Below are 26,733 nucleotides of genomic sequence, written 5' to 3' on the forward strand. Positions count from 1 at the left end.
GATCTTGGATTTGCGAATGGAGCGGAACAAAATTATTTACAGATGCTGGCCTGTCATTAGGAAGTAATTGATCAAAGACGTCGATTTTTTGAATTGTAAACTTATTTTCTCACACAACCAAACGACTTCATTTACGTGCTTTAGTTTTTCACCTCGTTTGGTCGCCAGTTTTGATACAAGTTTTTGTAATAAAAAGGCTATTTAAGCTTGCATATTTTTCATCTTTAGTCAAATTTTTTTAACATTTTAAATAATCTATGTATATTTTTGTAACAGAGTTACGCTATATATGCAAAAAGTAGTACATAAACAAAAAATTTAATAAAAATTCACTAAAGACCGAGAAAAATGAATAACCAAGCAGTCAAAAATTTTGAAAGGAGAAAGGAGCAAAGCAAGTCTATCACCACTAGCTACAGAAAATAAAAAGTAGTTCCCGCCTGGTCACCTCCAATTAATGAGACACCAAAACTCTATGGAAGTGCTTAAAACCCTAAACTCTAAAAGTGCCTAAACCCTAGGGTACCCGATGAAAGTGCCTAAACCTTAGGGTACCCTATGAAAGTGCCTAAACCTTAGGGTACCCTATGAAAGTGTTTAAATCGCTAAAACCCTATGATAGAAAAGTATACCCTAAAACTCCTATGAAAGTGCTTAAACCTAAACCTTAGAGCTTTTTTTGAAATCACCTAAACTTAAACCCTAGGTACCGTAAACCCTAGGGTATCCTAAACTCTAAAGCCCCAGAGTACCTTAAAACCCTAGGGTACCCTAAAACCCTAGGGTGTCCTAGGGTGGCACTTCCATTGTGATTTTTTGTACCTAGGGGTAAAAATCCCTTTTCCCTACACAAATCAAAGATCACAAAATAGCAATAATTTGAGCGTGAACAATTTCCAAATTCTGCTGGAAAGTCATGGGGCAGGGCTTTGTATTTCACATAGAAGAGATTCAATTAGATGCAAGAGTCCAAAGAATCAACATCAACAATTCCACCAGTCAATAGTCTTATTAACCACCTCTCTTTTTTATCTCTTGAAGTGAAGGAACATAGAAAAGCAACAGTTGTTCATGTCATTGACTTAAATTTTCCTAAGATTTCACTAGGAATAGTGCAAGAAGATTGCCAATCTTAAAATCCTTCATGGCAGGTCGAGTGTATATCTTCTCACAACTTAGACATTGTGTAGTCCAAAGCATCGACCAGGAAATCTGCACCTCGGGAAAAAAAAAAAATCAAATGCTTAAACAGACAGTTAATCGTGGCATGACAATAATTGAAGTGCAACATTGAATTTCTAGAACTAATGGCTTAGAGTCTTAGGATTATTCATGAGTTGAGTTGTGCCTTTTTTAAGCTTGAGTTGAAAACTTAACAAGGTTCGGGTGAAAGCTTAGGTTAAGCTCGTTAAAATTCTAGAACAATGTCTAAGAAATCAGGGGTTATTCATGAGTTCAGTCAAGCCTAGCGTATGCTTGGGTCGAAAACTTGACAAGCGTCACAATGTCTTCAAGTCTGGCTTCCTTATCATTCAAGCTGGTAATTTTGGTCATATTGTGCATATAAGACAAACTCAGCTCGATAAGCCAAACTTAGAAGCTTAAGTGAGTTCAAAATGTGTTCGAGATTGGTAACACAAGGAGCTGATTTCGAGTGATCTTCTAGACCTTGTTCGTTTTGGTATTTGGGATTTTGGATTCTCTCTCTGTGTATGGTCTCTAATAAATTGTTTCTCAATCATTACTCATATTTCTCTCTCCACTCAAAATCCAAAATCCAAGATCCAAATACCAAAACGAACAAGCCCTAATGTCCAGACACAAGTCCATTTGGGAAAAGAATAGTTGTTCAGATTACCTGCATCATCTTTAGTGAAACACATAGGTGGCTTTATTCTGAATACATTTCCGGGTAGTCCCCCTTTCCCAACTAGAACACCAAGCTCTACATTCAAGAACGAGTAAACAGTCAGAATCTGTAATCAACTTATTTGTAAATTACAGGGTGCTGATTCCCCAATGTTAGGAAAGGAGCACATATACCTCTTAAGTTTCTCGAAAAGAACTGCAGTTTTGCCTTGGCAGGTGTCTTCTCTTTTCTGTCGGTGACAAGTTCAATACCCACCATTAAGCCCCTCCCTCACATTTCCAATAACTGAGGAACAATCACAATAAATAGGAGAAGAACCATTTTTAATGATACCCTTCACAGAAGTTAAACTAATGCTCATGCATTATTGTTACACAAGCAGGTCTGGTAGGGGAATGAAACAACATGATTGAGGAGACCAGCTTCTGACATAATCTATAACTTTTGTCCTATTAACCAGACAACAATAGAACTAGAATGCTTAAATGGAAATTACTCTCATGTTTCTGCTGAAGATCGTTCAGATGCCCGATCAAGTGGGAACCAATAGCAGCACAATACTTTTGACGCTTCTCCTTATCGAGGACTCTCAGCACTGCATGTCCACCAGAAGAGCATACAGGGTTGCCACCAAATGTGTTGAATTGTATCTTCTGAGCCAATACATTTGCTATTTCAGGCATTGTAACTACTGCTCCTAAAGGCAATCCATTGCCAATACCCTGAAAATTACCATAGGTGAAATTCAGCAGAATAAAGGTAGAGGACATCAAAATAACCAAGATTAATGCTTAATGCACTATGAAGTACAGAGATAAAAGATAATTAGATTATGCATCCTTGGTTTCCAGAATCAGGATAGAAATATGACCTTTGCCATTGTAACTATATCAGGAATGACACCCTGTGTTTCAAAACCCCAGTAATTACTTCCTGTATGACCAAATCCAGTTTGCACTTCATCAGCAATGCAGACACCACCAGCCTTGCGTACCATTTCATAAACCAATTTCGAATATCCTGATGCTAGTTCAACTGCTCCACCAAAACCCTACCATTTGCGAAATAATTTGCATTAAATTAGCGAGAGCTCATTGACGTGGTCAAAAAACTTCAGCAGATAATTATCACTGACCTGAATGGTTTCAGCAATAAAACCAGCAACTTTTCCTTTAGTACTGTAATCAATATGGTCTTGTACTTCTTTAGCGTACTGACTAGCATCAGAACCAAAGGTTCCATGATATGGATCTGGATTCATGGCATGACTGATTTCTCCCTGTAAAGTTCCACAGTGATAAAAGATCAATCATACAATGATCAGCAATTCTTACCAACTATCCTCTGTAAATATAACCAAAAAATACTCCACAAGGGGTAGAATCTAATAAGCCCAAACTCATACACGAACATGAGAAACATCATGCTTCAAAAAATTAGGACACCAACACCTTGGGACATGTAAAAATAAAATATGTATACGTGTTTGTTTTTATGTACACCATCAGCAATATCATATACGTCGTTCGAAAAACTTAAAACCTTACTCGTTAGGATTAAGAAAAACGGTATTGACATTATGGGGATCCTTAGTGACACAGTTAGTGGGAATTGGCCAACACACGTGCCCTTGGTTCGGGAATCGACGGTTTGCAGTCGAATTCGGCCCAAATTCGCAAACTGTATCTTCCCAATGCGCGAACTTTTGTATCGAATAATCAGGTGAGTGAAAAACTCCTTTTTTATCAAGTGCATAAGACAATAAAACTTCACTTACTATATTGCAATAATACTCTTAAATCTTGTTTTCAAATTTACTTTTGTTTTATTATCTCTAAAATTTGTAATTTTTTTAATGGCAGATAATGAAAACTTGGAAAATTATACATGAAGTATGATAATTAACATATATAGTGAAGACGCTTTGAGACGCTCTGGGGTATAGTTCTTCTAAATATCGCCCGTTTCGCGCACCCGCACCCTCATACGCTCGCGCTTTATGTGACTTAGTGGTGATCTATATCAGCAAAATTGCTGAACCATTCATGAACAACCATCGATGGCGATTTTGACTCTGGCCTGAATTTAAAAAATTACATCACGACTTCACAGAGTGTCAGTGTACCACATATTTAAGCTTAACGTGCAAAGACCGTGTCATGTTTTGTCAGTGTTCTACACGTAATATAGACTCATGAAGCCGGTAGACGTGTATGTGCTTCTTAGGTTAGGACTTGGGATGCTAAATGATCAAGAGCAGTGTAAATGATATCACCCGAGAGTTGCTATACGTTTCATGTCCCTTTAGATACATACACACACACACACACACAGATATATATATTTTGCCAGGAGCAGATTGGAATGGATTACAAAAATTGTGTCATTTCGAGAGAGAAACAGGCAAGCACTATGAGTTCATGAGGTGGTACTAGCTTTCCTACTATTTATATCGGTTCTGTAGCAAATAATTGATAAATCTCATCACACGTCTCTCTCTCTCTCTCTCTCTCTCTCTCTCTCTCTCTCTCACACACACACACACACACACACACTTAATATACATTAGGGACCTGTCTATTTAAAAACCTAAGCTTTTGGGATGGTTACAAAGTTTCCACAGTTGCCATATCACATAATCAGAGTTACTAAAAGTAGCTGACCACAATTTTCTCTCTCGCGCTCTCCCTCTCCCTCTCTCTCATCGCTTAGTATAGATAAGGGACCAGGGACCTCTCCATTTAATAGCTTAAGCTTTTGGGATGGATACAACAGTTGCCATATCAAATAACCAGTTGAGTAAAACTAACCGACCACAATTGACTGGGACAAAAAGCTTACTATGGTTGGTTAGTGGTACAAAATCATAAAATCAGTTAGTCCACTTTAAAACATGCATGTCAACACAAACACTTCTGATGGATCTAAATAAGTTTTCGTGATATAAAACCTGTGGTATTGGGTACTTCCATGTGTTAAGAGCCGTTAGTCCAATTGTACCAGCACTTCCACCATGATATGCATTTCTCAAGGCAATGATACCAAGATTGCCACTGTATAATCGTGCCATTAGCATTGCCAATTCATTTGCTTCAGTCCCAGAATTAACAATCACAACCTGCATTTCAAATGGAGTCAAAAGGTAAGTATAATACATGCATTCTTCCAATCAACATTCACAACACAAGATCTTTCAGGATCCCACTGTTTGCTAAATTGACGCTATTGCACCGTGAACTGAAGATACAATACCACAGCAAAAGCAGTACAAGCCTACAAGGGTCCAGGGAGAGTAATGTATCTTGTGTATTGCATACATAAAGTTCCGAAGGTATGCATCTTATCGCTATTGGATGTGGCATGTATTCTGAACATCTGATGTGGTAACACTTGTATATGAGATCTAACTTCTTGTATCAAGGTAGCAAGGAAGGGAATGCAAGCTCTACACACTCGTAGTATAGAACAATTGGTCACCAATAATCAACGATTTACATTATGGAGCATTAACCTTTAGATTTCCAGGCTTCTTAGATGCCAAAGCTTCTGCAAAGTCAGCTATAGCATGATGTAGGTATATGGTTGTAGTATGCTGAAGAAGCTTGCTTTGTTCCACAATAGCGTTCAAAACTTCAGGATGACAGTGACCACAAGACAAACTATTCCAGCAAATGCATCAAGATAGCGCTTTCCAATCTCATCAAATAAATATTGCATCTTTCCTTCAACAATATTAAGCTGCACACACAGTGTAGAAGTTAGAACAGAAATTGACAGTTAAACAATCGTATCTACGAACATTGAAGATGATATCTGTCAAGTATGCATCATGTATACTGGGGTTATCCACTGCCCATTGGTCAGTGATAAGCATTTTCCTTGTAGCATATACAATACAACATCCATATCTTAATTTCATATAGCAGTGTGCATTGAAAGTAGGTTTAGCCCCAACGTAAACTTAGGCAACTAAGTTTGCTACTCTAAATCTTGATCACAATTGGCTATCTAGATGAAGTTCAAACTTGTTTTAGTAAATGATCCGTCTTTGTAGAACAAAAAAACCAAACATGAAGGATTTTAAACCCGTAAATTAAACTGAATTATGTGTGGTTCGGTTGTTCCATGCAATTTAGCTGTCTTTCGAATGTCCTCCCTGAATCATATGGTTAGACTAGCTTAATAACCACCAAGGAAAAAGAAAATAGCAAGTTTCATAGCTTTCAATTGATCCAAATAAAATCAAAGTTTGTACTTTGAATGAAGCACTGGCACACATGCAAACACGCACCCCTATACAGTACAATCATCCACATCCACATAACACAACAAAAAAGAGATCTTAGAGTCTCTTTTATCAAAAAGAAAAATTATGATGAATAATGGAAGTGAGAGAAAATGAAAGGAAAATTTATTTTCTTCTATGTGTTTGGTTGTAATGAGAAGTCTTATAAGAATCTTGCTGAAAAATATCTATACATACACTTAACATACAATAGAATCAGGATAGGAAAGTGAAAGCAATAGCATAATGGGAAGTTTCATAGAGTTGGCTACTTTCACAACAAAAAAAAATTTCTTGTGTTTTTGTCATACAACGTGAAAGGTATGTAACCATACTTAGATGACTCGTACAAAATATATTAAAGGTCCCCCATTGTTTGGTTTGGAGATGAGAGAAAATAGAAAATTAAAGTATTGTGCACAGTACCATTTCCATTTCGCTCCAATTTTCCCCTCATTTTTCTCCCAATTTCTTTTCTTTTCTCCCACTTTCCTCAAGTTTCAAACACTGTGTAAATCTCTAGCATTTTCTATTATTTTCATGTTACTAAAATGCTAAAAATATGATTTTTTTCTTCTTCTTCTCTTTATTTCATTTTCTATTGCTTTCACTCCAATGAAAGGTACCCTAGGAGAATTTAATCCAACAACCTCAAAAAGTAGACATGAAAGTATGAACCAATTATACTAACCAATTAGAAGGCTTCAAAACATCTGCAAAAATCACACACACAACTAATCAATTCATCAATCATATAGAGTCATAGACGGATTCTGCACTTGGAACTCGAACAATCAGCTCATTTCATAACGTCAATCACATAATTCACTGTCCATTGTAATAAAATGATCAAAATAATCATCAGAGAAAGAAGACATAGCAGAAAATTGCATAGAATTTCTGAAAGTAGTACCAATAAATATATGCAATAATCACATATATAAATTATGATTACTGGAGTAAAATCATCAAATAGGCAAATTAAAATCAGTTCTTTTGCGGTGGCAATCACGTAATTCGCGACCGATTAAAATAAAAATGATCAAATCATATCCAGACCTAAATACACACACAAAAAAACCCGCAGGTTTACAGGTTTCTGGTAATAGTAGAAGAGAGATGGGCCGAGAAACTTCTTCCGCTTCGCGAGCACTTCATCGGCTGAAGGCCCCGTATACGGCTTTGGATCGTCGTCGAACGGAGGTAGCTCCGGCGCCGCGGCCGCCGAAGAAGGCGCCGTCAGAAAGCTTCGGACGGTTATACCGTACAAATACTTCGCCTCCGTTGATTGGAGGCGTTGAATGGTGAGATTCCGCCGTAAAGCCATGGCTAATCACAAGAACGAACCCCTCTCTCTCTCTCCCTCTGTATGTATGTAAAGGCGAGAGTCTATATATATATGGAGCTGAGAAAACGTTGAGAGGATTTGGTTAAGGGTTGGCATTTGGTAAGTCCTTCAAATTGACGGTACTTCTCTCTCTACATCTCAGAGCGGCGCTCATATCTCTCTCTCTCTCTCTCTCTCTCTCTCTCTCTCTCTCTCTCTCAGGATGGAGATGGCTGTCGAATCAGGCCAACCCGCTGGAGAAACGTGTGTAGAAACTCCCTATAATCTTCAAGGCAAGCCAGCTCTCACATTATTCTTCAAGGAGGATGTCGAATCAGGCCAATCCGATGAAGAAACTTATTTTGAAGACGGGTTAGAGCTCCCATTAATCTTCAAGCCTGTCGAATCAGGCCAACTCGCCGGAGAAACGTGTGTAGGTACTCCCGATGATCTTGAAGGTGAGTTCGATTTCACTTTTTCTAGCAGTTTTTATTTTTTGGATTGATTTTGCTGCAGAACGAAACCCTAATTTATGCTTTCAATTTTTCCATACTTTGAGCTCGATTTTTTCACAGATCTGTAGGTTTCTTTTGTGTGTGAATCGATTTTTCACTGTTAAACTTGCAGACCTCTTCCAGTTACTCGATTCTCGAATTTCTCTCTGTAATTTAGGCTGGTTTCGACTCTCCTCTTTCTTTGGCTCTGTTTGTGTTCTTTGATTGATAAGCAGTAATTCTAGGTCATTTTCCTGCTCTTGTCCCTTCCTGTTCGTTTGTTGATGTTACTGTTCCTTTGGATTTGCGTAGCCCTGAGGTTTCTGTTGTTAACGTGGATAGCGTTGTTGCTAATTCTGATAATAATGTTGGTACTGTTGTTGGTTGCGTCTGATATTAGGGTTTTGGGGGCTGGAAGTCGTAGCCCTAAAGTTGACTTTCTGGATTGGCTAGAATAGATTTCTGATATTAATAAGGATCATTTGAGTGCTAGTAATGCTTTGACTACAGAGATTTAGGAGTTGCAATTAGAGAATTCTTGGTTGCGTGCAGAATTGGCAGGGGAGAGGATAATGATGGGGTTTCTTCTTGGAAGGATGCTGTGGTTGTCGAGGATGGGGGCCAGAGGAAGATGCGTTCAGGTTTGCCCTCCTGCAGATGTGGAGATCCAGGGTATGGGGAAATGGAAAACTGGATGCATTATCTGGGATGAAAGAAACAATTAGATTTTTAGGCAGAAAGGAGTGGAGTGGCAGTTGGTTTCTGAGGAGATTGTGGTTAGTGTTAGCCTGTTAGGGCATGTCTTTGTGGATGGCAAAATGTGGAAAATTCTATGGCTAATATTAATATTATGTAGTCTGGGAGAGTCCCTAGATAGGCCTGTGAATTTCTTTTTTCTGGTCCTAGCTTGTTTCACACTAAGGTTGTTCAGTTGTCTGGTCGGCTGGGGTTCAAGTTCATATCCTTGCTCCTTTTCCTCTTCGTTATTTTGTTATAATACTTAACTTTCCAAAATCAAAATAAGTTTTTTAGTGTTAAAAACGTAAGAGAGAGAGGCAGCAATGAGGTTGGAACTCATGACCAAGCAATTGATGCACTTCTTTCCTATCTCTGAAACGTCCGCCACTTTGTTATAACATAATTTTTTACGGCCCTATTTTTTTTGCCCGAAAGTGGGGGCCCTAGGCGGCGGCTTGGAGGGCCTATGCCCAGTGCCGACCTTAAACATCAGTGCGTCGTAGAGACATAACTTGTTTGGACGACCTGGGACTTTTAATTATGCCTGTTTTCAATTCACGAACTAAACGAGGCCGCAGTATATACAGAGTATGAGAAGGTAGGGTGCAAGCGTTAATTGGATCTGCTCTACACCGGGATTTGATTGATTTGATTTGCATATGTTCTCGTTCATGTTTAATTTGGGTTATTGTTTTCCTGCAGCAGAAATATTACATTTTCCCTTATTATGTGGTTGATTCATTTTATCCACAGGGTTTGAATCATTGGTCGCTGCTGCCTTGCCCCCAAAAAAAGCGGCGAGGAAAGCTTTCTTTATTGATTTGCCGGAAGTGGAACTGCTGGGATTCATTCCAACCAATAATACTGCTCCAGGCCCTGATCCTCCTGTATTGTCTACACTGAAATCTGTCCGACAATTAGCTGAATTTGCTGATATGATCAGGGTTGAGTTTGGTATGTTTTTGGCGTTTTTCTTTTTTAATTTTGTTGCTGAGTTCTGTAAAGGTATCTTGATAAGAGATAGTATTGTACAATACATCCTGTAGCACAATTTTCCTTGAGTTTGGTATGTTTTTGGCGTTTTTCTTTTTTAATTTTGTTGCTGAGTTCTGTAATCTTTATAAGAGATAGTATTGTACAATACATACTGTAGCACAATTTTCCTTGCGCTTTGTGGCTTCTTCACCAATGCTTTAAGGGCACTTTTAATGAAAACCCAGGGAATATTTAAAAAATACGCCTAAACTTTCACTCTAATGTCCCTTTAACACCTGAACATAATAAAATTTTACTTACTCACCTGAACTTGTGGAAGATTACTCAATAATGCCCCCGATGTCAAACTCTGTTAAATTGGAGACGAAATTGCTGACTTGGATCTCCTCCACAAACAACAGATCCCCTCTCTAGACACCATTGCAACATGTTGCTGCCGTGACCATCAGTTCGAGGATTAAATGTTTAAATGTAAAGTATTTCGTCCACAATTAATTGGACGTATTGTGGTCCTTCAACATGGCAAAGGCGATATCCCCGCTACGAATATGGGCCCACCCACCAAATAAATTAGGGGTTCAACTAGTTTGGAATTTATTTTTTCAACCCGAGACACTAAATTATCAGGAGATGGATTATTGGTGAAAGTTAATTTTGATAATCAGTTATTTAAACAATTATTATTGGGGTGATCTCCCATGATTGGAATGAAATTTCGTAGAGAGAGAATAGGCGTGGACTGAGGATGAATTTGGATTGACCGTGTTGATAAAATTAAAGTGCCTTCGTTCTCAAGAATGTTGGAAAACAAAAGATATACATCGTACAATTTTATGCATATATATATATATGCATGCCAAAATGTTTTCCTTTCTTCATGCGTAAGTGTAAATTATCCCTTGAGCAATTTCTCATGCCGAAATTTTTTCACTTCTTTATGCATAATTGTAGATTGTCCCTGGAGCAATTTCTTGGTTTCGTCCATGTCTTTTGCACATCAATTGTTTTAGCTTGAATTTTTTCTATCTTTGTCTTCATAATTGCAGGGATTGTGAACTTCGTTCATAAATTGCGCGCAAGCTATTTATTGTAGTAGATCTTGTAAGCGCCGTTATCACTTGAGGCTTTGGGCTGGCCGAAACCTAGTCGCTCCTTATATTTAGGTTATGTAAAAGAAATTAGAACTTGATAAACTTGTGATACAAATAAATGTGTGATTTATCAATGCAATTGCCGACCAAAAGGGAGCGCAGCTTTGTGGATCTTACAGAAAGTAAGCCCAGTCATCTCCGTGTCAAGCCATTCCATCTCCAATTTGATGGAGTTGGTGTCAGGGTTTTAATTGAGTAGGCTTTGATAACCTCTAGTTTTAAAATGATTTTGTTAAGTTCAGGTTTTTATGGGACATTTGAGTAGAAGTTTAGGGGTATCTTTAAAATATTTCCTGGAACCCATGTTACCTTTACTTGTACAAGTTTATAACTCATTTTCTCTGTCTGTAAGCATATCAATTGACGAAAGGGTCCACTAATTTTTTTGAAGGTACTATGGCAGACTTGCCTTGTGGTTTGACTGTAGAAGACTTTATTGGTAATACCCTGTTTGGCCAAGTGTATCGGGGAAAAATAATTCAGCAACGAGGCTTGAACAACATCAAAGAGGCTAATGTTTTGGTGAAAGCATGGAACTATCGTTTGTTAGAAGTTAGAAGCCATGCTAAACCTGATAACAGGTTCTGGAGACAAATTGCTAAAGGAAGATTCCACGTATGTGTGTGTATTTGAAGGAAAAAAGAAGAAACTCTGTCTGATTTCATTGTTTGCTTGTTTTTAATTGTCTTTTCAAATTATTTTCTTCTTGTGTGTCATAGGATGAAATGAAGCTACTGAAAGCATCATCGCCCTTGTCACGCCATGATAACATGGTGAAGTTAATCGGAAGCGGTCTTGTAAATGGGCGGCTGGCTGCCGTGTATGAGCTAGATCCACTGGATACCCTGCGTAACCTCCTTCCTCGAGGTTGGGTTTTGTAGCCTTATTTCTTTATTGTTTCTGTCCCACAAGTAATTAGCATCTAATCTATTTCTTAGTAAAATCGTGATGAAGGAAGTTTCGTCTGGGGAGAACCACCTCAACTGATTATAATCGGGCCTTCATCAATCCGTAGAGCCATTCATGAATTCATCTTAACTGGCCCTTTTTGTTTGTAGATGACTTTGGCTGGTTTCCACGAGTCAAGGCTGCAATTCAATTTGCATCTCTTATTGAAGCTTTTCATTCTCAAAACCTCAAGCTTCGCAATATCTGTGCAGATAATTTAGTGCTTGACAAGGTAATAAGTCCTACTGTTTTTGCACCACTTTTTTCTTTCGAGAACCTTTTGGGAATATCTAATATTATCGGGTTTGCAGGTTTTCCATGTGAAGTTAGTTGACTTCGGTTTGCTTATTGGTGGAGATTTTGGTGCAATTCCCCTGTTTGAAAAAGTGTGGGGGTGCTATGGCTATGTGGATCCATGTTATTCCGAGACAGGTTTTTATCTTCCTGTGCTCTCACTGCGTTTTATTTGAAACTCAAGGGCCATGCTCCAATCCATGTGTAATTCACTTCCTAAACGTTGTGATTTGTAATAGTATGGTATTGGGGAGTAGATTACCAAGAAGAAAAACTTCTGGATACCGATCATTTTCCACTGAATCTATTTGATGCGTGCAATTCTTGAACTTGAAGGTTCCTACTCTTGTGAAAAATGATTACGTCAGTTGCCGTTGACACATTGGGGAATCTTTATTGAAGAACAATGGAACAGTTACACAAGGGAGCCTTTGGCTCCAATTTTACACAAAACAACTCATTACCTTGATCCTCACCTCGCCACTCACTTTATACAACAGATTCCCTAACTAACCAACCAACTAATCTTCTCACCCTTTATAATTGACTTACCACTCCAGCATACTCCAGCTGCTCAACTGATCTAACCACCTCTCCTGTACGTAACAGCTACTGCCACGTACCACAATTCCTTCTATAGCAGGTGGTGTGACACTTGCGGACACCTTAAGAAAGCTAAGAAAATACTCTTAAATGATAATAAAAGCTACTTCAACCCTAAGTAAGAACAACTTCAGCTCTTTAACACCCTTTTCTTCCCGTTACCAAAAAGTAGAGTATACCACTTCTCCCACCAAAAATTGTTTTCAATCTCATGCCGTCATATGGAGTTAGCCACCAATGGGAAGAGATATTGAATCTTTGGTGAAAGCCATGGCTCCTTGAATCCTTGAGCTTTTCTTTGCGTCTCTCTAGCCCTCTTGAGAATGTTTGGTATGCCTCAAAAATGACGTAGGGTTCCCCTTTTATAGTTCCTCCTGAGAAACCCTTTTATTTGGCCTCTCTCACTCATCAAACCTGACAGAGGGCGTCCAGACACTTTGGTATGCCTTCCGGATGCTTGGCCCTGAAAAAAATCTGGCGGATATAAAAAAATCCAGTCTGGATGCTTTGGTCTTCCATCAGGACGGACTTTTTTCAGCTTTTTTTTACTCTTCTCGCCTGCTCGTTTTGATCTTGTAAATGTCGAGATTGTAAAAATTGTATTTCACACAAAGCTGTAGCTCTTTAAGTTAGCTTTCCAACCCGAACTTGAATCATCCCAATGATTGGACAGCAGATGAGAGATATATGTTAATAATGCTGAAGGCTACGCTGAGTTGACTCCTATTTCGGGATTGAATCAGACTCTTAGATTTTTCCTTCAGAATCGGATTGGTTTGGATTTCTTTGAAAATTGGTCCGGGTATCCACGGCTTCTCACTTTTCTTCTTCAATCGCCTCCAAGGGCTCCCATCTTCGTATCTCAACCATATAAAGGCCTCCTGTTGGCCATTTCATGTCCAAGGATTGTCAAAACCTGAAACATATTGGAACATTCTAAGCCAAAGTAACTATCAGATATTTAATGATGCAATGATGTGGACATGTTAGAGGATTGAATAAGAGTTTCATCAGTTGAAGAGCTTCAGTTTTGCAAGGAATCGATGGCTAGGGTTAACCGTTTGTTATGTCACTATGGATAAGGGGATGAGAGAGTTAATTGTGTTTCAGTTGTCTTTGTTTTTTTTGAAAATATAAAACGCTTCGACTTTCAGTTTCCAAGAATGGTAGGATAACAACTGTCGTTGTACCTCCTTTTTTTCTCCCTATTTCTGTCCTCAGTTGCCTTCAAGTGCATAATATGCAAGTGGGTGTTGTCTCTTTGCGTAATGAGCTAGTTTCACACATAGTTATCGATCTCGTATGTACCAGTTAGTACCTGCCAAGATGTATCGTACTGGGAAAAGAATGGGATACCCGACTCTTTGTTCCATCTCGGTAGAGATACCGCTCTAATCCGGGCTGTTCGGGGCCATCTCCGGCATTTTGTGGATTCCGTCCGGTGCAAAACTTAGGTTTCTCTCAGAACTTTGACTCATGATGGACTACTCCGGAAGAGTGCTCTGAAAGTTGTACCACAATCTACAATCCTTTATTGCTCGCTTTTCTCGATCATTTCGTGAATATGTTAGGTACAAATTTTAACTTAAACAAGACATAGCAGTGGGAAAGAGAGGATTATATATGTATATAGATAGCGAGAGAGGAAGGCATTTGGGTGGGATTGACTTTGTTACAAGACATTGGACGGCAGAGATATCTTTATGGAAAAATTAAACATTGCAATGCGGCTGGTTTGTTTTCATTTCGTTAATATTTAACCTCAATTTTGTTTACCATAAAATTGAACTACAATTAATGATTTTCATAGGATTGGCAGAAATTGTCAATGATTTGCAGGACTACCTTTGGACTTGTTCTCTATGAAATAGATAATGATTTAATTTTGAAATCTATTTTGGTAATGTTGAGGTACATGAAAATGTTGTAACTTGTTTATATTGAGGAATATGTAAAATATTAATTTCTGTCAATCCGACGCGGTGCAAAGATATATTTTGGTACTGGTACGTTCCACTCCAATAGAGAAAATGGTACTTTGACCGGGGTACGAGATTGATAACTTTGGGTTTGCACAGAAAATGGAAATGGGCTGGGCTGGGCTTCTTTGCAGTGCAAGTGACTGATGAAAAACTGTGGTTGACTAGCCAATGGTTTTAGTACTGACCGTAAATTAAATGGCAAACTTCACTTACACTCCTGGCTGTTTGCTCGATGTGCTGATACAACTCACATAACTCCTTGTGCTACGTGGACTTATCAATTCTTATAGCATTTGCGCGGGCGCAAGCACACACGTGTGTGCGCGGGCGCTTTGAAAAGGTACTCCCTGCAGAACACACACTTCCTATATTTTGGTCTATTACTCCTTGCCCGCCAATGGTGGGAGCCTCGTGCACTAGGTTTGCCCTCACTCCTTGCTGGCCAATGCAACTTCATTGAATGCCCATTCAATTACCATTGACTGATAGAATTGCCTTAGTGGAGCAAAGAAACTGTTAGCTCCAACATTGTCTCCAGCTGGAACATAATGATCTCCCCTCTACTACATCTTCAATTCCCTCAGCGGTAATTACCACATGATATGCCCTGCTTCTAATTCCCAAACTACACACCGTCCTTGCCACCGCCTCCTTGATTCACTTTGGATAGGTCATTTTCTTGAACCCTCTCATTGGTATCCTCCCAGTGAAAACGACTTCGTGCAACATTTGTTGCTTTGACAGAGACCATCCTAGATAGGGCTGAACAAATAATCTTTAACGATCTTGATTTTTAGGTTGGTATTAGAGTGTTCCAAGTGTATCTGTTATGTTATGCTTTGGTTCTTGTGATTTCGATAATCTGTTATTCTTGTATTCTTTCTTAGTTCTTGGGTTGCTATTGGAGGGTTCCAAGTGTAGCTTTCATCTTATGCTTTGGTTCTTGAGATTTGAAACATCTGTTATGCATGTATTCTAGTGATTTCAATAACAGAAAATTGGGCTAGAGTCCACAGTCTAGACTTATTGGGCCTTCTAGTCCGGGTAATTCTTTTAACAGGCTGCGGATCCATTATAGTCACTTGTATGCAGCCTTAGGTCCATTAACGGACCAAACTACCCTTAGTATATAAAGGCCAGATTTAAACTCTGAGAAGAGAGAAGAGTTCTCGCTGTCGTCACTGTCGTGAATTTGGGGACGACCAAATTCACGATCCACCAAATTCACGATCAATGCTTCCTCTGTCTCGCTCTCATGGTTTCAATTGTTGAGCTCTCTCTCTCTCTCTCTCTCTCTCTCTCTCTCTCTCTCTCGTTTGGTTTGGTTTGGAGATTTAGGTTTGAATTGCTGTCGAAGGTTTCTCACTGTGATCTGACGAAGATTTCCCACTGCGATTGGAAGGTTTGAATTGTAGCCGAAGGTTTCTCACTGTGATCTCTCTCTCTCTCTCTCTCTCTCTCTCTCTCTCTCTCGTTTACAAGTCAGCTTTTGAGTGTGTGTGCATTTGTGCGGTTTGTGGACTGAATGGATAGAACAGATCTATGTCGACAATGATATTTTGTTTTTCAGAGTTTTGGAGCAGATTAATAGGACAGATAATGATATTTGTTTTGCATTTTTTGCTTGCAGAGGGTGTTAAATTTCCAGTACGGAATCTTCTATTGTTCTTCTGTGCAAATATGGTTCAAAAACTCTTGTCGTATCAGTTAAAAGAGATTTCTGCTTTGACGATGTTGTCCGTAGTCTGGTTAAGAAGTGGCCAAATTTGGAAACCTCTAGTTTTCAACTTTTGTATGCTGTAGGTGGACATGACAATTGCGTTCTAGATAATGATGCTGATTTTGTAAATATGTTCGCATTGGCTGGTGCGTATGGGGTTAGTTGCATTGATGTAGTTGTTGAAGTGCTTTCTTCTTGTGCTGATCATAATAATCGGAGTATTGTTGTTGAAAGTGTTGAATGTCGAAGAAGTTTTGAAGTTGGTCAAAGTAGTACTATGCATGAAGTAGAAGAAGATCCACTTGAGAGGTTTTGTCAGCACCACGAGACTGTCCGTCTTTTTGCTGGTTGGGCTAAGTTGATTACTCATGTTGGCCAAGAGTTTAGAGGTGGAGTAAAAGAATTTAGGGATTGTCTGGCAATGTATGCTATTGAAGTCGGATTTGTATATAAGTTTTTGAAGAATGACAAGACTAGAGTAACGGCGGAATGTTCAAAAAAACATACAGAATCTGGTTGTCAATGGTTTATTCATGCAACCATTGAGAGATCTAACAGTTTCTTTTGTATTAGGGAGTTTGAGAAGAATCACAGTTGTGTTGGTGTTTTTGCTAGTTCGAAGAATCCTCGGATGAGTTCAAAGTTGGTTGCTAAACAGATTAGGGAGGAAGTTCGAACTAAGACAAACTATGCACCAATAGAAGCAGTGAAATTTTTTGAGAAGTATTATGGGAGTAAAATCAGTTATCACCATGCTTGGTTTGGGGTTGAGAAGGCAGGTGATGAGCTGTATGGAGATTATGCATTGTCTTTTGACCTACTAAGGTGGTATGCTGAGGTAGCGAAGGAGAAAAACCCAGGAAGTGTTATTGATGTTGAGTATTGTGACAAAACTAATTGTTTTAGAAGGATTTTTGTAGCATTTGATGCGTGTATCAAAGGCTTCAATTACTGCCGTCCTTTGTTAGCGCTTGATGGGACTTTTTTGAAGGGGAGGTACATTGGAACCCTTTTCGGAGCTATAGGAAAAGATGGCGATCAATGTTAGTTATTTTTATTCGTCTTCTTGTCTATTCAATATTGGTTTTCTGTTTATGTTATGTTATTTGGAAGATTGGGAGACAAGTTTAATATAGATAACAACATCTATTGTTTTCTGTTGATATACAGTCATAGCAGATTAATAAATAAATACAGATAACGTTATATTTTCCCTTAGATTCTAAGATACAAAGGACTAATTTGCATTGATTATGTTATACCATGAATATATTAATGTAGATTAATGTTGCTTGTTTCTTTTTTTTTGGATTAGGACTGTTTCCAGTGGCTTTTGGCATTGCTGATTCTGAAACTGACGAGAATTGGCTTTGGTTTTTGAGAAAGTTGTCAACAATTCTGTCATCTCGTCCAATAACATTCATAACAGATCGTCATTCTGGGCTTTTGAAAGGTATTCCAGAGGTTTTTCCCAATGGATATCATGCGTATTGTTTGCAGCATCTGAAGTGTAATTTGAGGGACAAGTTTAAGGGCAGATTGTCTAATGGTTTTAGGGACAGAGTAGTCGAGTTGTTTTCTTATTGTGCATATGCACCATCGATTTCTGATTATGAGGAAGCTTTTAAAGAACTGTGCAATGTTGGTGGTCCAAAAGCTAAGGATTTTGTTGAATCGTTGCCACTTGACAAGTGGGCAAATGCATATTTTGAAGGCAGAAGATATGGGGACATGTGTTCAAATCCAGCTGAGTCTTTCAACAAATGGATTTTGGAAGCCCGTCATTTGCCAATTTTGAATGCAATTGACACGATAAGGGTTAAACTGATGGAGCAAATGTGTGATAGGAGGCAACAGTCATGGAAGTGGAATGGCATCGTGTGTCCTGAAATGGATAAGAAGTTGGTCACAAGTTTCAACAAAGGTCGGTCGTGGACTGTGGCAAAGGCAAGTGAAGATGTTTTTGAAGTGTTCTCCCTTCCGACAGTTGTAGTTGATGTTCAGAGACGGACGTGCACATGTTGTCGATGGCAGTTGAACAGTTTTCCTTGTGTGCATGCAGTGACGGCTATTCAAAAGGTTGGCCTCCAAGTTTCAAACTACATAGATCCTTTTTACACCGTTGAAGCTTTCCGATTGTCGTATGAGAGTATGATAAATCCTATTCCCACTCTCGGAGCTCCAGAAGTGACAAAAGAGAACCGTGTAGTTCTTCCTCCTAAGACAAGAATGCCGCGGGGTAGACCTAAGGTTCAAAGAATTCGATCAAAGGGGGAGAAGGTGAGACAAATAAGGTGTGGGAGGTGTGGAAAGTTGGGAAACCACAATAGGAAGAGATGTAAAGAGCCAATTGAGTGAACTTGTTCTTAGGATATTGCTGAGTATTATTTGATTCGTTCGATTTGAACTTGTTCTTAGGATATTGATTGTTAGCATGATAGATAAGATTTTGTTGGTGTAATAAAGCATACTAATTTTCACAGTTTTTCAGTCCTGTATGTTTTGTTGCCAAAATACAGAGAACAGAATATGACAGATTTCATCATCTGTTTGCACATTCACATCAATGTTATGAACACAAATGTACCAATATTAATGTCATTTTTGGAAAGCATGGCAACTCAAGAAGCCAAGCCCAGAAAATGTGCAGCAAACAAGAAAAAAAATTGACATGGTTTCCTTGCTTTATGGCCTAGCCGAACAGAATATGAAAGATTTCATCATCTGTTTGCACATTCACATCAGTGTTATGAACACAAATGTACATATTTCAGTTTCCAAATCAGCAGCAGCTTAGGTATCCAGCAAATGTACCAATATTAATGTCATTTTTGGAAAGCATGGCAACTCAAGAAGCCAAGCCCAGAAAATGTGCAGCAAACAAGGGAAAAAATTGACAGGATTTCCTTACTTTATGGCCTAGCCTGACGCCTTGCGTCTTAAACTAATAAAAACAGCAACAAACAACAGTGTATATCAGCCTACTCCGGGCATTTCTCATCCTAAATTACCATTCACAATAGAAATTCACAAATAAACCCACACCGGGCCTTTTTGTCATCACAGTTAACAATCATAGCCAACAACCACAATCAACAATCATAGCCAAAATGAAAGTTTTATGTAACTATCAAAATCCAGATTGTCACCAGTTACAAACTGTCAAACGAATCACTTACAAACTGTCAAACCAACAAGATATACACTGTTCTGCCATCTACAAAGTGTTAAACCAACCACTAACACATTTGTCAAACGAATCACTTACAAACTGTCAAACCAACAACCTACACACTGTTCTGCCATCTACAAAGTGTTAAACTAACCACTAACACATTTTGTGTTCCTAAACAAAAGAGGAGAATTTGCTCTTAAACCAGTGCTGAATCCAGATTTCTCTACTGATCAGAAGTAAAATCGTGAGCTAGTTTTTTGTCTTGCCACGTTTCTTTCGTCCATGATCTTGGCTCATCATGTAAAATCTTGTGGACCAAATGCACTCTAAAAGCTGAAACATCTTCTTTTTCAATCTTTTGTGGTATTTCTTCAAGCTCTGCAATCTTTTTGATGACATAACAAACAACAGGTCCACAATCAACCCTGCATATATTCAAGAGATAGAGTTTAGTAAATTGCAATAGATGTCGTCATATGCTTAACTATGGAAAGTTTGATTGAAGCTTACGAAGCAATATTCTGTTGTGGTGCTTCTTGCACTGTTCTTAGTTGAGCACCATCTTTAAAGATTGACTCTATGGGAGTTAGCAAGTTGAATTGTGGCTGACTACTCCTTCTTTCTTCCAATTGCTTCATGAATTTCTCAACAGCATCTTTCTATTTTTTCAAAGTAAATTTTTTATGTTAGTTGCAGTCATTGATTATAAGCGATTAAATAAGCAAATAAGAGAGAGGTGAAGGTTTTTTACCACTATTGCAGCATCTTTAAGGTAAGGGTCGCCTGATTTCTCCTTCTTTCTTGGTTTCAATGAATTATAATGCTTCCATTCCTGCTCTTGCATATCATAAACAAGCAGAGTCCAATGATATGGACTGTTTTTGTTCGTCTTATTTCCTGAAGAGTTCATCGGGAAAACAAGGTACCGAAAGTAATCTAAGCTCCTGTCATGTAATTCGTTGTAGAGTTGTTCAAGTTTGCTATCAATGAGAAACTTTTTGGGGGACTGGTTTGCCATTGTGATAAGTGTCTGTGGGAATAAAGTATGTTAGTTAGATAAACATAAACATATGTGAAAATCTGCATTTCTGGTATAGCACAGACATGAACAAATAATGACATCAAAACAGTGTGAACATAACAGTGTTTTGTTGTGGGCAAAGGGCAATGTACTTACCCAGCAGGTGGATGTGAAGAACGCACTGTTTCCTTGCATCAGTTGTTTAACTTCCTGCTCCCTTTTCAGCATTGATGTGTACCCGTCTATTACCTCGTTCCCCATGTCTAGTTCATCCAAAAGCTTTATTATTGATTTGAAAGTTATGGTATAAGTTGTTTCGTTGTCTGTCCAGACTTCTTCACTGTGATGTCAAAAGGAAAGAATTATACAAAGAGAATGGAATCGGGAATTAATGAAATAAGTGTATCTTTACTTACTTCACTTGCCCCTGGTTTAGGTCATAAAACAGATTCAGCAACGCTTTGTCTTCTTCTTCCAGCCATTTACCCAATTTTGTTTTTTCAACTTTCCATTTTGGTATCACATCATCCATCTCCTCCTGTTTATTCTTCTTTACCTTCTTTAGGTCTTCATAGACGAAACCATCCTCCCTCTTCTCTATTCTTGTCTCATTTTTCACGTTTTGTACAAGAGATGAAGGGTCCACCTGTTTCCTCTTTTTCTTGGTTGGTTTTGGACTGTTTTCAGCTAGTACACCCGTGAAAGCTTCAATAGTTGTCCTTTCCACTTCTTCATCCGGTACCATTTGATGCTCAGGACCACATTCTTCTTCTTTTTCTTCTTCTTCTTCTTCTTCTTCTTCTTCCACACTTTCACTTGTCTATTTTCCAAAATAAAGAAATAAGATTAGGTTATCTGTGTGGTTCTGTGGAAAGATAAAGGGAAAAAAAAACCAGGAAGCATATAACCTAAGATGTGTTTTAGAAATAAGATTAGGTTATATTACCTTGAATTGTTGGGTAATAATATGTGTCTCTATGTCGTCAATGGTTCCCTCTGCTCTTTCTAGCTTTTCAGCTATAATGTCGTTCTCTACGAGCACGCTGCAGATCTCAACTTCCTTATGCTTAACCTCTTTCACAAAAAAATCCCTCTCAACATGAGCAGTCTCCACTTCAAAATTGAGTTCAGCAACTGTTTCCCCATATGTCTCGTCTTGAAGCTCCGAAATTCTTTTCTGAAGCTGGGCAATTGTAGCATCTTTTTGCTCATTCTCCTCGGTCAACCTTTTGATTTGCTCATTCTCCTCGGTCAACCTTTTGATTTTTTCTCGGAGGATTTCATTTTCTTTTTGAAGCTCTGTATTTGCATCATCATGGTCTGGGTCATCACCATCTTCTGGCTTCACATGATCATCTTCCGGCACCTCAACAAATCCGAGCATCTCTTTCTCCAATTCCGTTGCCTCCAACTTTGAGTCGTTCACGATTAACGGATCAAGAACATCCAACTGGTTATTTGCCAAACCAACACTAAGGTCGGTAAGCCTCCACTTGACGAACCTCGGGAAGTTTGTTGGATCTCCTTGGCTTACCAATTTCACGTGCTCACAGAACCAATACTGTATTTCATGAAAAATACAAATTAGTTTAAATACATAAAATAGGCAGAAGACCAATGATATCCACATCTTCTAGTATACATGTAGGCAGATTATGAAAGATAACCACATCTTCCAGTATATATATAGGCAGTTTATCACAGATAAAAAGTTGATATCATAAGAGGGTAGAATTTTACCAGGAGCCCTGATATGCAGCCCCCGGTTGATGCCGGTGTTTCCATATTGTCGTTCAGTTGCCTTATGAGCTCATCCGTAAAGAATGTTGCCCAGTCATAGGAGCTGATCTTATCCAAGTCTTCAATGAACTCGATTAAATTCCAGCTCACCCTTGAAGCTGTGCTTGGGAGAAACACTGTCGAGATAAGATACAGTGTTAGCACACGTGCTACGTCGTTTGCACTTTCTTCATCCTTTTTCTTCACAGCTTTTTGGAAGTAATCTTTCAGACTTGAATTCGTCATTATCCTACCTCCTCGAACACAGATTTCATTAGCAAACCTTGTTTCTGGCATCCTCGGTTTTGTTGTTGGTTTAATTCGGTTGGGCCCATATGGGATGCCGAATACAAGTGCAAACTCTTGTGCTGTTATCTTGACTGATTTAGTTCCTAGGTTGAACCTCCCTCCTGATCCCTCATATCGTCTTATCAGCGAAAGAGCATGCAGGTCGCTTTTCCTCAGGTACGCCTTAGTCAAGCTCTCATCAACCAGAGCAAATATAAGATTAGCAAATGGCGTTTTTCTTATCTTCTCTTTCTGGAGAGTTGTGAACTTTATGTCCTTCAAGAGTTTCACAAAACTTTGAAAACTCGACCTGTGTGAAATTTGAACAAAATAACAGGAAGATGTTGGTATAGGACAGATGTCGTTATTTTATATGAATGTTGCCAACAAAACAGACAAATGTCGAAATTTTTAGATTACCTGTACTGAATTTGTTTAGGCTTAGGTTTAACCTCTTCCTTGACCTCTTTCTTGACCTTTTTCTTCCCCTTTTTCTTTTGCGTCTTCACTGCTGTCCTTTTTGCCACTTGCCTCTGTTGCTTCTGTTTCTTACCGCGCGTCTTTGGACTACACCTACATAAGTTTCAAATTTTAATTCAGTATATGAATGGATACATATATGCAAATTATCACAAAGTAATTTGCAAATTTTATTCAGTATTTGAATGGATTCAGTAACCATATGTTGTAGTATTCTAGTCATAAACCATACCTAGATTTGTGATGGGCAGCCTTTTTCTTTGACTTGTGAAGATCTTCTTCTTCTTCTTCTTCTTCTTCTTCTTTGTCTTCTTCTTCTTCTTCTTCTTCTTCTTCTTCTTCATCATCATCATCAGTATCTTCTTCTTCTTCTTGTTCTTCTTCTTCTTCTTGTTCTTCTTCTTCTTCCTCTTCTTCTTCTTCTTCTTCTTCTTCTTGTATCTTCTTCTTTTTGTTGTCGTTCTTCTTCACATTGTCCTTCTCTTTCTTGTCATTCTTCTTCCGTTTAATAGGGCTAAGTCGCTTCGTCTTTGGACTAGACCTGCATGAGTTTCAAAGTTTTTGGTCAGTATATGAATGAATACATATATGCAGATTATCACAAAGTAACCATATGTTGTAGTATGACAGATTTCATCATCTGTAGTATTCTAGTCATAAACCATACCTAGATTTTTGATTGGCTTCCTTTTTCGTTGGCTTGTGAACTTGTTCTTCTTCTTCTTCTTCCTTTTCCTCGTCCTCATCCTCTACTTCTTCTTATTGTATATTCTTCTTTTTGTCCTTCTCTTTATTGTCGTTTTTCTTCTGTTTAACAGGGCTAAGTCCCTTTTTCTTGTCATTCTTCTTCTCTTTCTTGTCCATTTTATGAGAATCTCTCTCTTGTTGTGTGACAGATCTTGTCATTCGCTTTGTTGGACTCTGTTTAACTTCATCTTCTTCATCTTCTATTGTTCTTGTTCTCTTTCGAGAGGCAGGCTGTTTAACTTCATCTTTTTCTGCTTCATCTTCTTCTTCATCTTCTATTGTTCTTGTTCTCTTTCGAGAGGCAGGCTGTTTAACTTCATCTTTTTCTGCTATCTTTTTTGGACTCTGTACTGCTGTTTTTTTCCGTGGTGTCTTCTTCATTCTCATCCTATCTGGAGGCAAAATAACTTGCAATGGTTTCATAGTATCTACTACAAGTACCAATTCTTTATTAGAGTTCTTTGTTTTCACCATTTCCTGTAACAAAACAGCAGAAAATTTGAACAAAAATCACCGGATGATGTTGTTATATGTAAGAATCTTCAAATATGGTATAGCACAGAGATGAACAAATAATGACATCTGCCAACTTGTGTTCTATGGATGTTCCTCAATAAAACAGACAAGAGAGACATCAGTCAACTTGTGTTTTATGGATGTTCCTCAATAAAACAGACAAATGTCGTTATCATTCTGGATTCAGTGCTATGAGTACCAATACACTAAGAATGGACAACAAATGCAGAGTATGCAACAGATAACAACATTTGTCAAGTGATTTGTAAGAACAAACAAAATGCAGAGTACTGATCTTGCAAAATTACAAAGAAGCTGTAACCAATGGCTACAAACCCTAAATAAACCATAACCAGTAGTAAAGAAACCCTAACCAATGGACTACAAACGCAGAGTATGCAACAGATGACAACATTTGTCATGTGATTTGTAAGAACAAAAAAAATGCAGAGTACTGATCTTGCAAAATTACAAAGAAGCTCTAACCAATGGACTACAAATCCTAAATAAACCATAATCAGTAGCAAAGAAACCCTAACCAATGGACTACAAACGCAGAGTATGCAACAGATAACAACATTTGTCAAGTGATTTGTAAGAACAAATAAAATGCAGAGTACTGATCTTGCAAAATTATAAAGAAGCTCTAACCAATGGACTACAAACCGTAAATAAAACATAATCAGTAGCAAAGAAACCCTAAATAAACCATAACAACATGTGGAACAAAAACTAAATTTTTTGGAAGAAAGCAGTTCGTAGTCCCTAAATGTGTAGAAACAGAGAAACAAAACGTAAATGTGCAGAACAAAGAACCATTACAAAACGTAAATTTGCAGAACGAACCAGTCGAAGGAAGATGCTGATAATGACGTTGAAGGGGACGACGACGACAATGGCAACGACGACTGTGGCAGGCGACGAAGGATGGCGACGATGACAACGGCGACGACGATGATCGTGAACCGTTCTCTCTCTCTCTCTTTCTCTCTCTCTCTCTCTCTTTTCTTCTGGAAACGTTTTTGATCGAATAGAGTGGGGAAAAGTGTGCCCGCTTTTGTTTCAAAACAAGGTTATATTTGGAAACCGGGTCCAATTGTCCTGGTGGCAGTACCAAAATTATTCATGTCCTTATTACAGTATTAGTCCCTATACTATGGACCTCTGGCCGAAGCTCTCTTTCAATAATTTGTTATGCTTGTATTCTTTCTTAGTTCTTGGGTTGCTATTGGAGGGTTCCAAGTGTAGCTTTCATCTTATGCTTTGGTTCTTGATATTTGGAACATCTGTTATGCATGTATTCTATATTCATTGCCTAATTGAGATCGTTGAAATCACAAACTTCTTATGCGTTGGGGTTCCGGGTGACTTTCTTCCTCGCTTTCATGTTGTATTAGGAACTGAACTAAGAACGGGTTGTGATTATATGATATTTCTGTGGATCTCTGAACAGGTAAATTCCTGGATAAATCGGACGTTTTCTCGTACGGTGTTTTACTTTTGGAGCTTGTAACAAAAAGAGCTGCTCCAGAGGAGGATTTTCATCTTCACGTTTGGGCCAGGGGAGAGTATGAAACCAGGCCTAAGAAGACCCAGTTTAGGAAGGAGTGCCGACGGTGTCCCCCCGTGCTAGAAGTGCATGAAAGCTTGAGAGGCAGTGTGTGGTTTGATGCAAAAGATGGAGCTGCAATCATTGAATTGGCATTGTGCTGTGTTAGTCGCAACCCAGTCGAACGACCAACCATCAAGGAAGTAGTTGAACGTTTGCGACAGTTAGAATTGGCCAAGAGGATGAACCTGTAAGACCGGGTTAGATTGGAATTAAAATTAAATGGGGCTTGGTTTGCTTCCAAATGGTTATCCTACTGTAACACAAGCCAGTACATGTTGAATTTAAGACTACTGAATGTTACACTTGCATGAATTTCAAGTACAGATATTTGGCGTTATGTCATCTATTTTGATTATGTCCGTCTGTCCGTCCGTCGTTTGAGTTGTTTTTGTTAGTATTTGTTTTTTGCCTTCATATCAATCGCTCATATTTTCGTTTCCTAAACTATGCTCTGAAACCAAGGGATTAAAAAAGCCTCTGTATTTAACTGTTTACAATTATCTGAACCCAATGTTTTGGTTCTGGCCAATTATTTTCTGCTTCTTTCTCAATAGTCAACATTCTTAAACCTGTGCTCATTGTGTTTTAGTGAATGGGGACCTTTTATTTGTCGGTCGATATTGATTCTATTGTTCTCCGTATAATGTTCTCTTCACATACTTGAATAGTTGTGAATGACCATTGCCCGACTAGGTTGCCAACCATCT

The 26,733-nt window shown here is 38.5% G+C and overlaps 2 protein-coding genes and 1 pseudogene across 2 annotated transcripts; 1 reads left to right on the plus strand and 2 right to left on the minus strand.

Moving 5' to 3' along the window:
• Nucleotides 1-1,080: 1,080 nt before the first annotated feature.
• On the minus strand, nucleotides 1,081-7,632 carry LOC131310149 (alanine--glyoxylate aminotransferase 2 homolog 1, mitochondrial-like; annotated as a pseudogene).
• On the plus strand, nucleotides 7,600-26,381 carry LOC131310147 (probable serine/threonine-protein kinase PBL18). Its single transcript, XM_058336994.1, has 7 exons — nucleotides 7,600-7,940; nucleotides 9,468-9,668; nucleotides 11,253-11,476; nucleotides 11,581-11,728; nucleotides 11,920-12,041; nucleotides 12,121-12,241; nucleotides 25,868-26,381. Exons 1-7 carry the CDS (start codon nucleotides 7,706-7,708, stop codon nucleotides 26,215-26,217), a joined length of 1,401 nt encoding a protein of 466 aa, XP_058192977.1. The 5' UTR covers nucleotides 7,600-7,705; the 3' UTR covers nucleotides 26,218-26,381.
• On the minus strand, nucleotides 19,512-20,627 carry LOC131310148 (uncharacterized). Its single transcript, XM_058336995.1, has 3 exons — nucleotides 20,335-20,627; nucleotides 20,094-20,242; nucleotides 19,512-20,008 (listed from the first exon to the last, which is right to left on the minus strand). The coding sequence occupies exons 1-3, from the start codon at nucleotides 20,599-20,601 to the stop codon at nucleotides 19,807-19,809; spliced, it is 618 nt and encodes a 205-aa protein (XP_058192978.1). The 5' UTR covers nucleotides 20,602-20,627; the 3' UTR covers nucleotides 19,512-19,806.
• Nucleotides 26,382-26,733: the final 352 nt, after the last annotated feature.

The sequence above is a fragment of the Rhododendron vialii genome, chromosome 12a (genome assembly GCF_030253575.1).
Source record: "Rhododendron vialii isolate Sample 1 chromosome 12a, ASM3025357v1".
In the NCBI taxonomy this organism is placed as follows: Eukaryota; Viridiplantae; Streptophyta; class Magnoliopsida; order Ericales; family Ericaceae; genus Rhododendron; species Rhododendron vialii.

What these genes read in the sequence shown, in the direction of transcription:
- LOC131310147 (XM_058336994.1), top strand. Translation starts at nt 7,706, where the DNA reads ATGGAGATGGCTGTCGAATCAGGCCAACCCGCTGGAGAAACGTGTGTA. An exon ending in TACTCCCGATGATCTTGAAG is followed by an intron (nt 7,941 to 9,467) that starts GTGAGTTCGATT and finishes TTTTATCCACAG; the next exon opens with GGTTTGAATCATTGGTCGCT. An exon ending in TATGATCAGGGTTGAGTTTG is followed by an intron (nt 9,669 to 11,252) that starts GTATGTTTTTGG and finishes ATTTTTTTGAAG; the next exon opens with GTACTATGGCAGACTTGCCT.
- LOC131310148 (XM_058336995.1), bottom strand. Translation starts at nt 20,601, where the DNA reads ATGGCAAACCAGTCCCCCAAAAAGTTTCTCATTGATAGCAAACTTGAA. An exon ending in TTAAAGATGCTGCAATAGTG is followed by an intron (nt 20,243 to 20,334) that starts GTAAAAAACCTT and finishes TTGAAAAAATAG; the next exon opens with AAAGATGCTGTTGAGAAATT. An exon ending in CCACAACAGAATATTGCTTC is followed by an intron (nt 20,009 to 20,093) that starts GTAAGCTTCAAT and finishes GAATATATGCAG; the next exon opens with GGTTGATTGTGGACCTGTTG.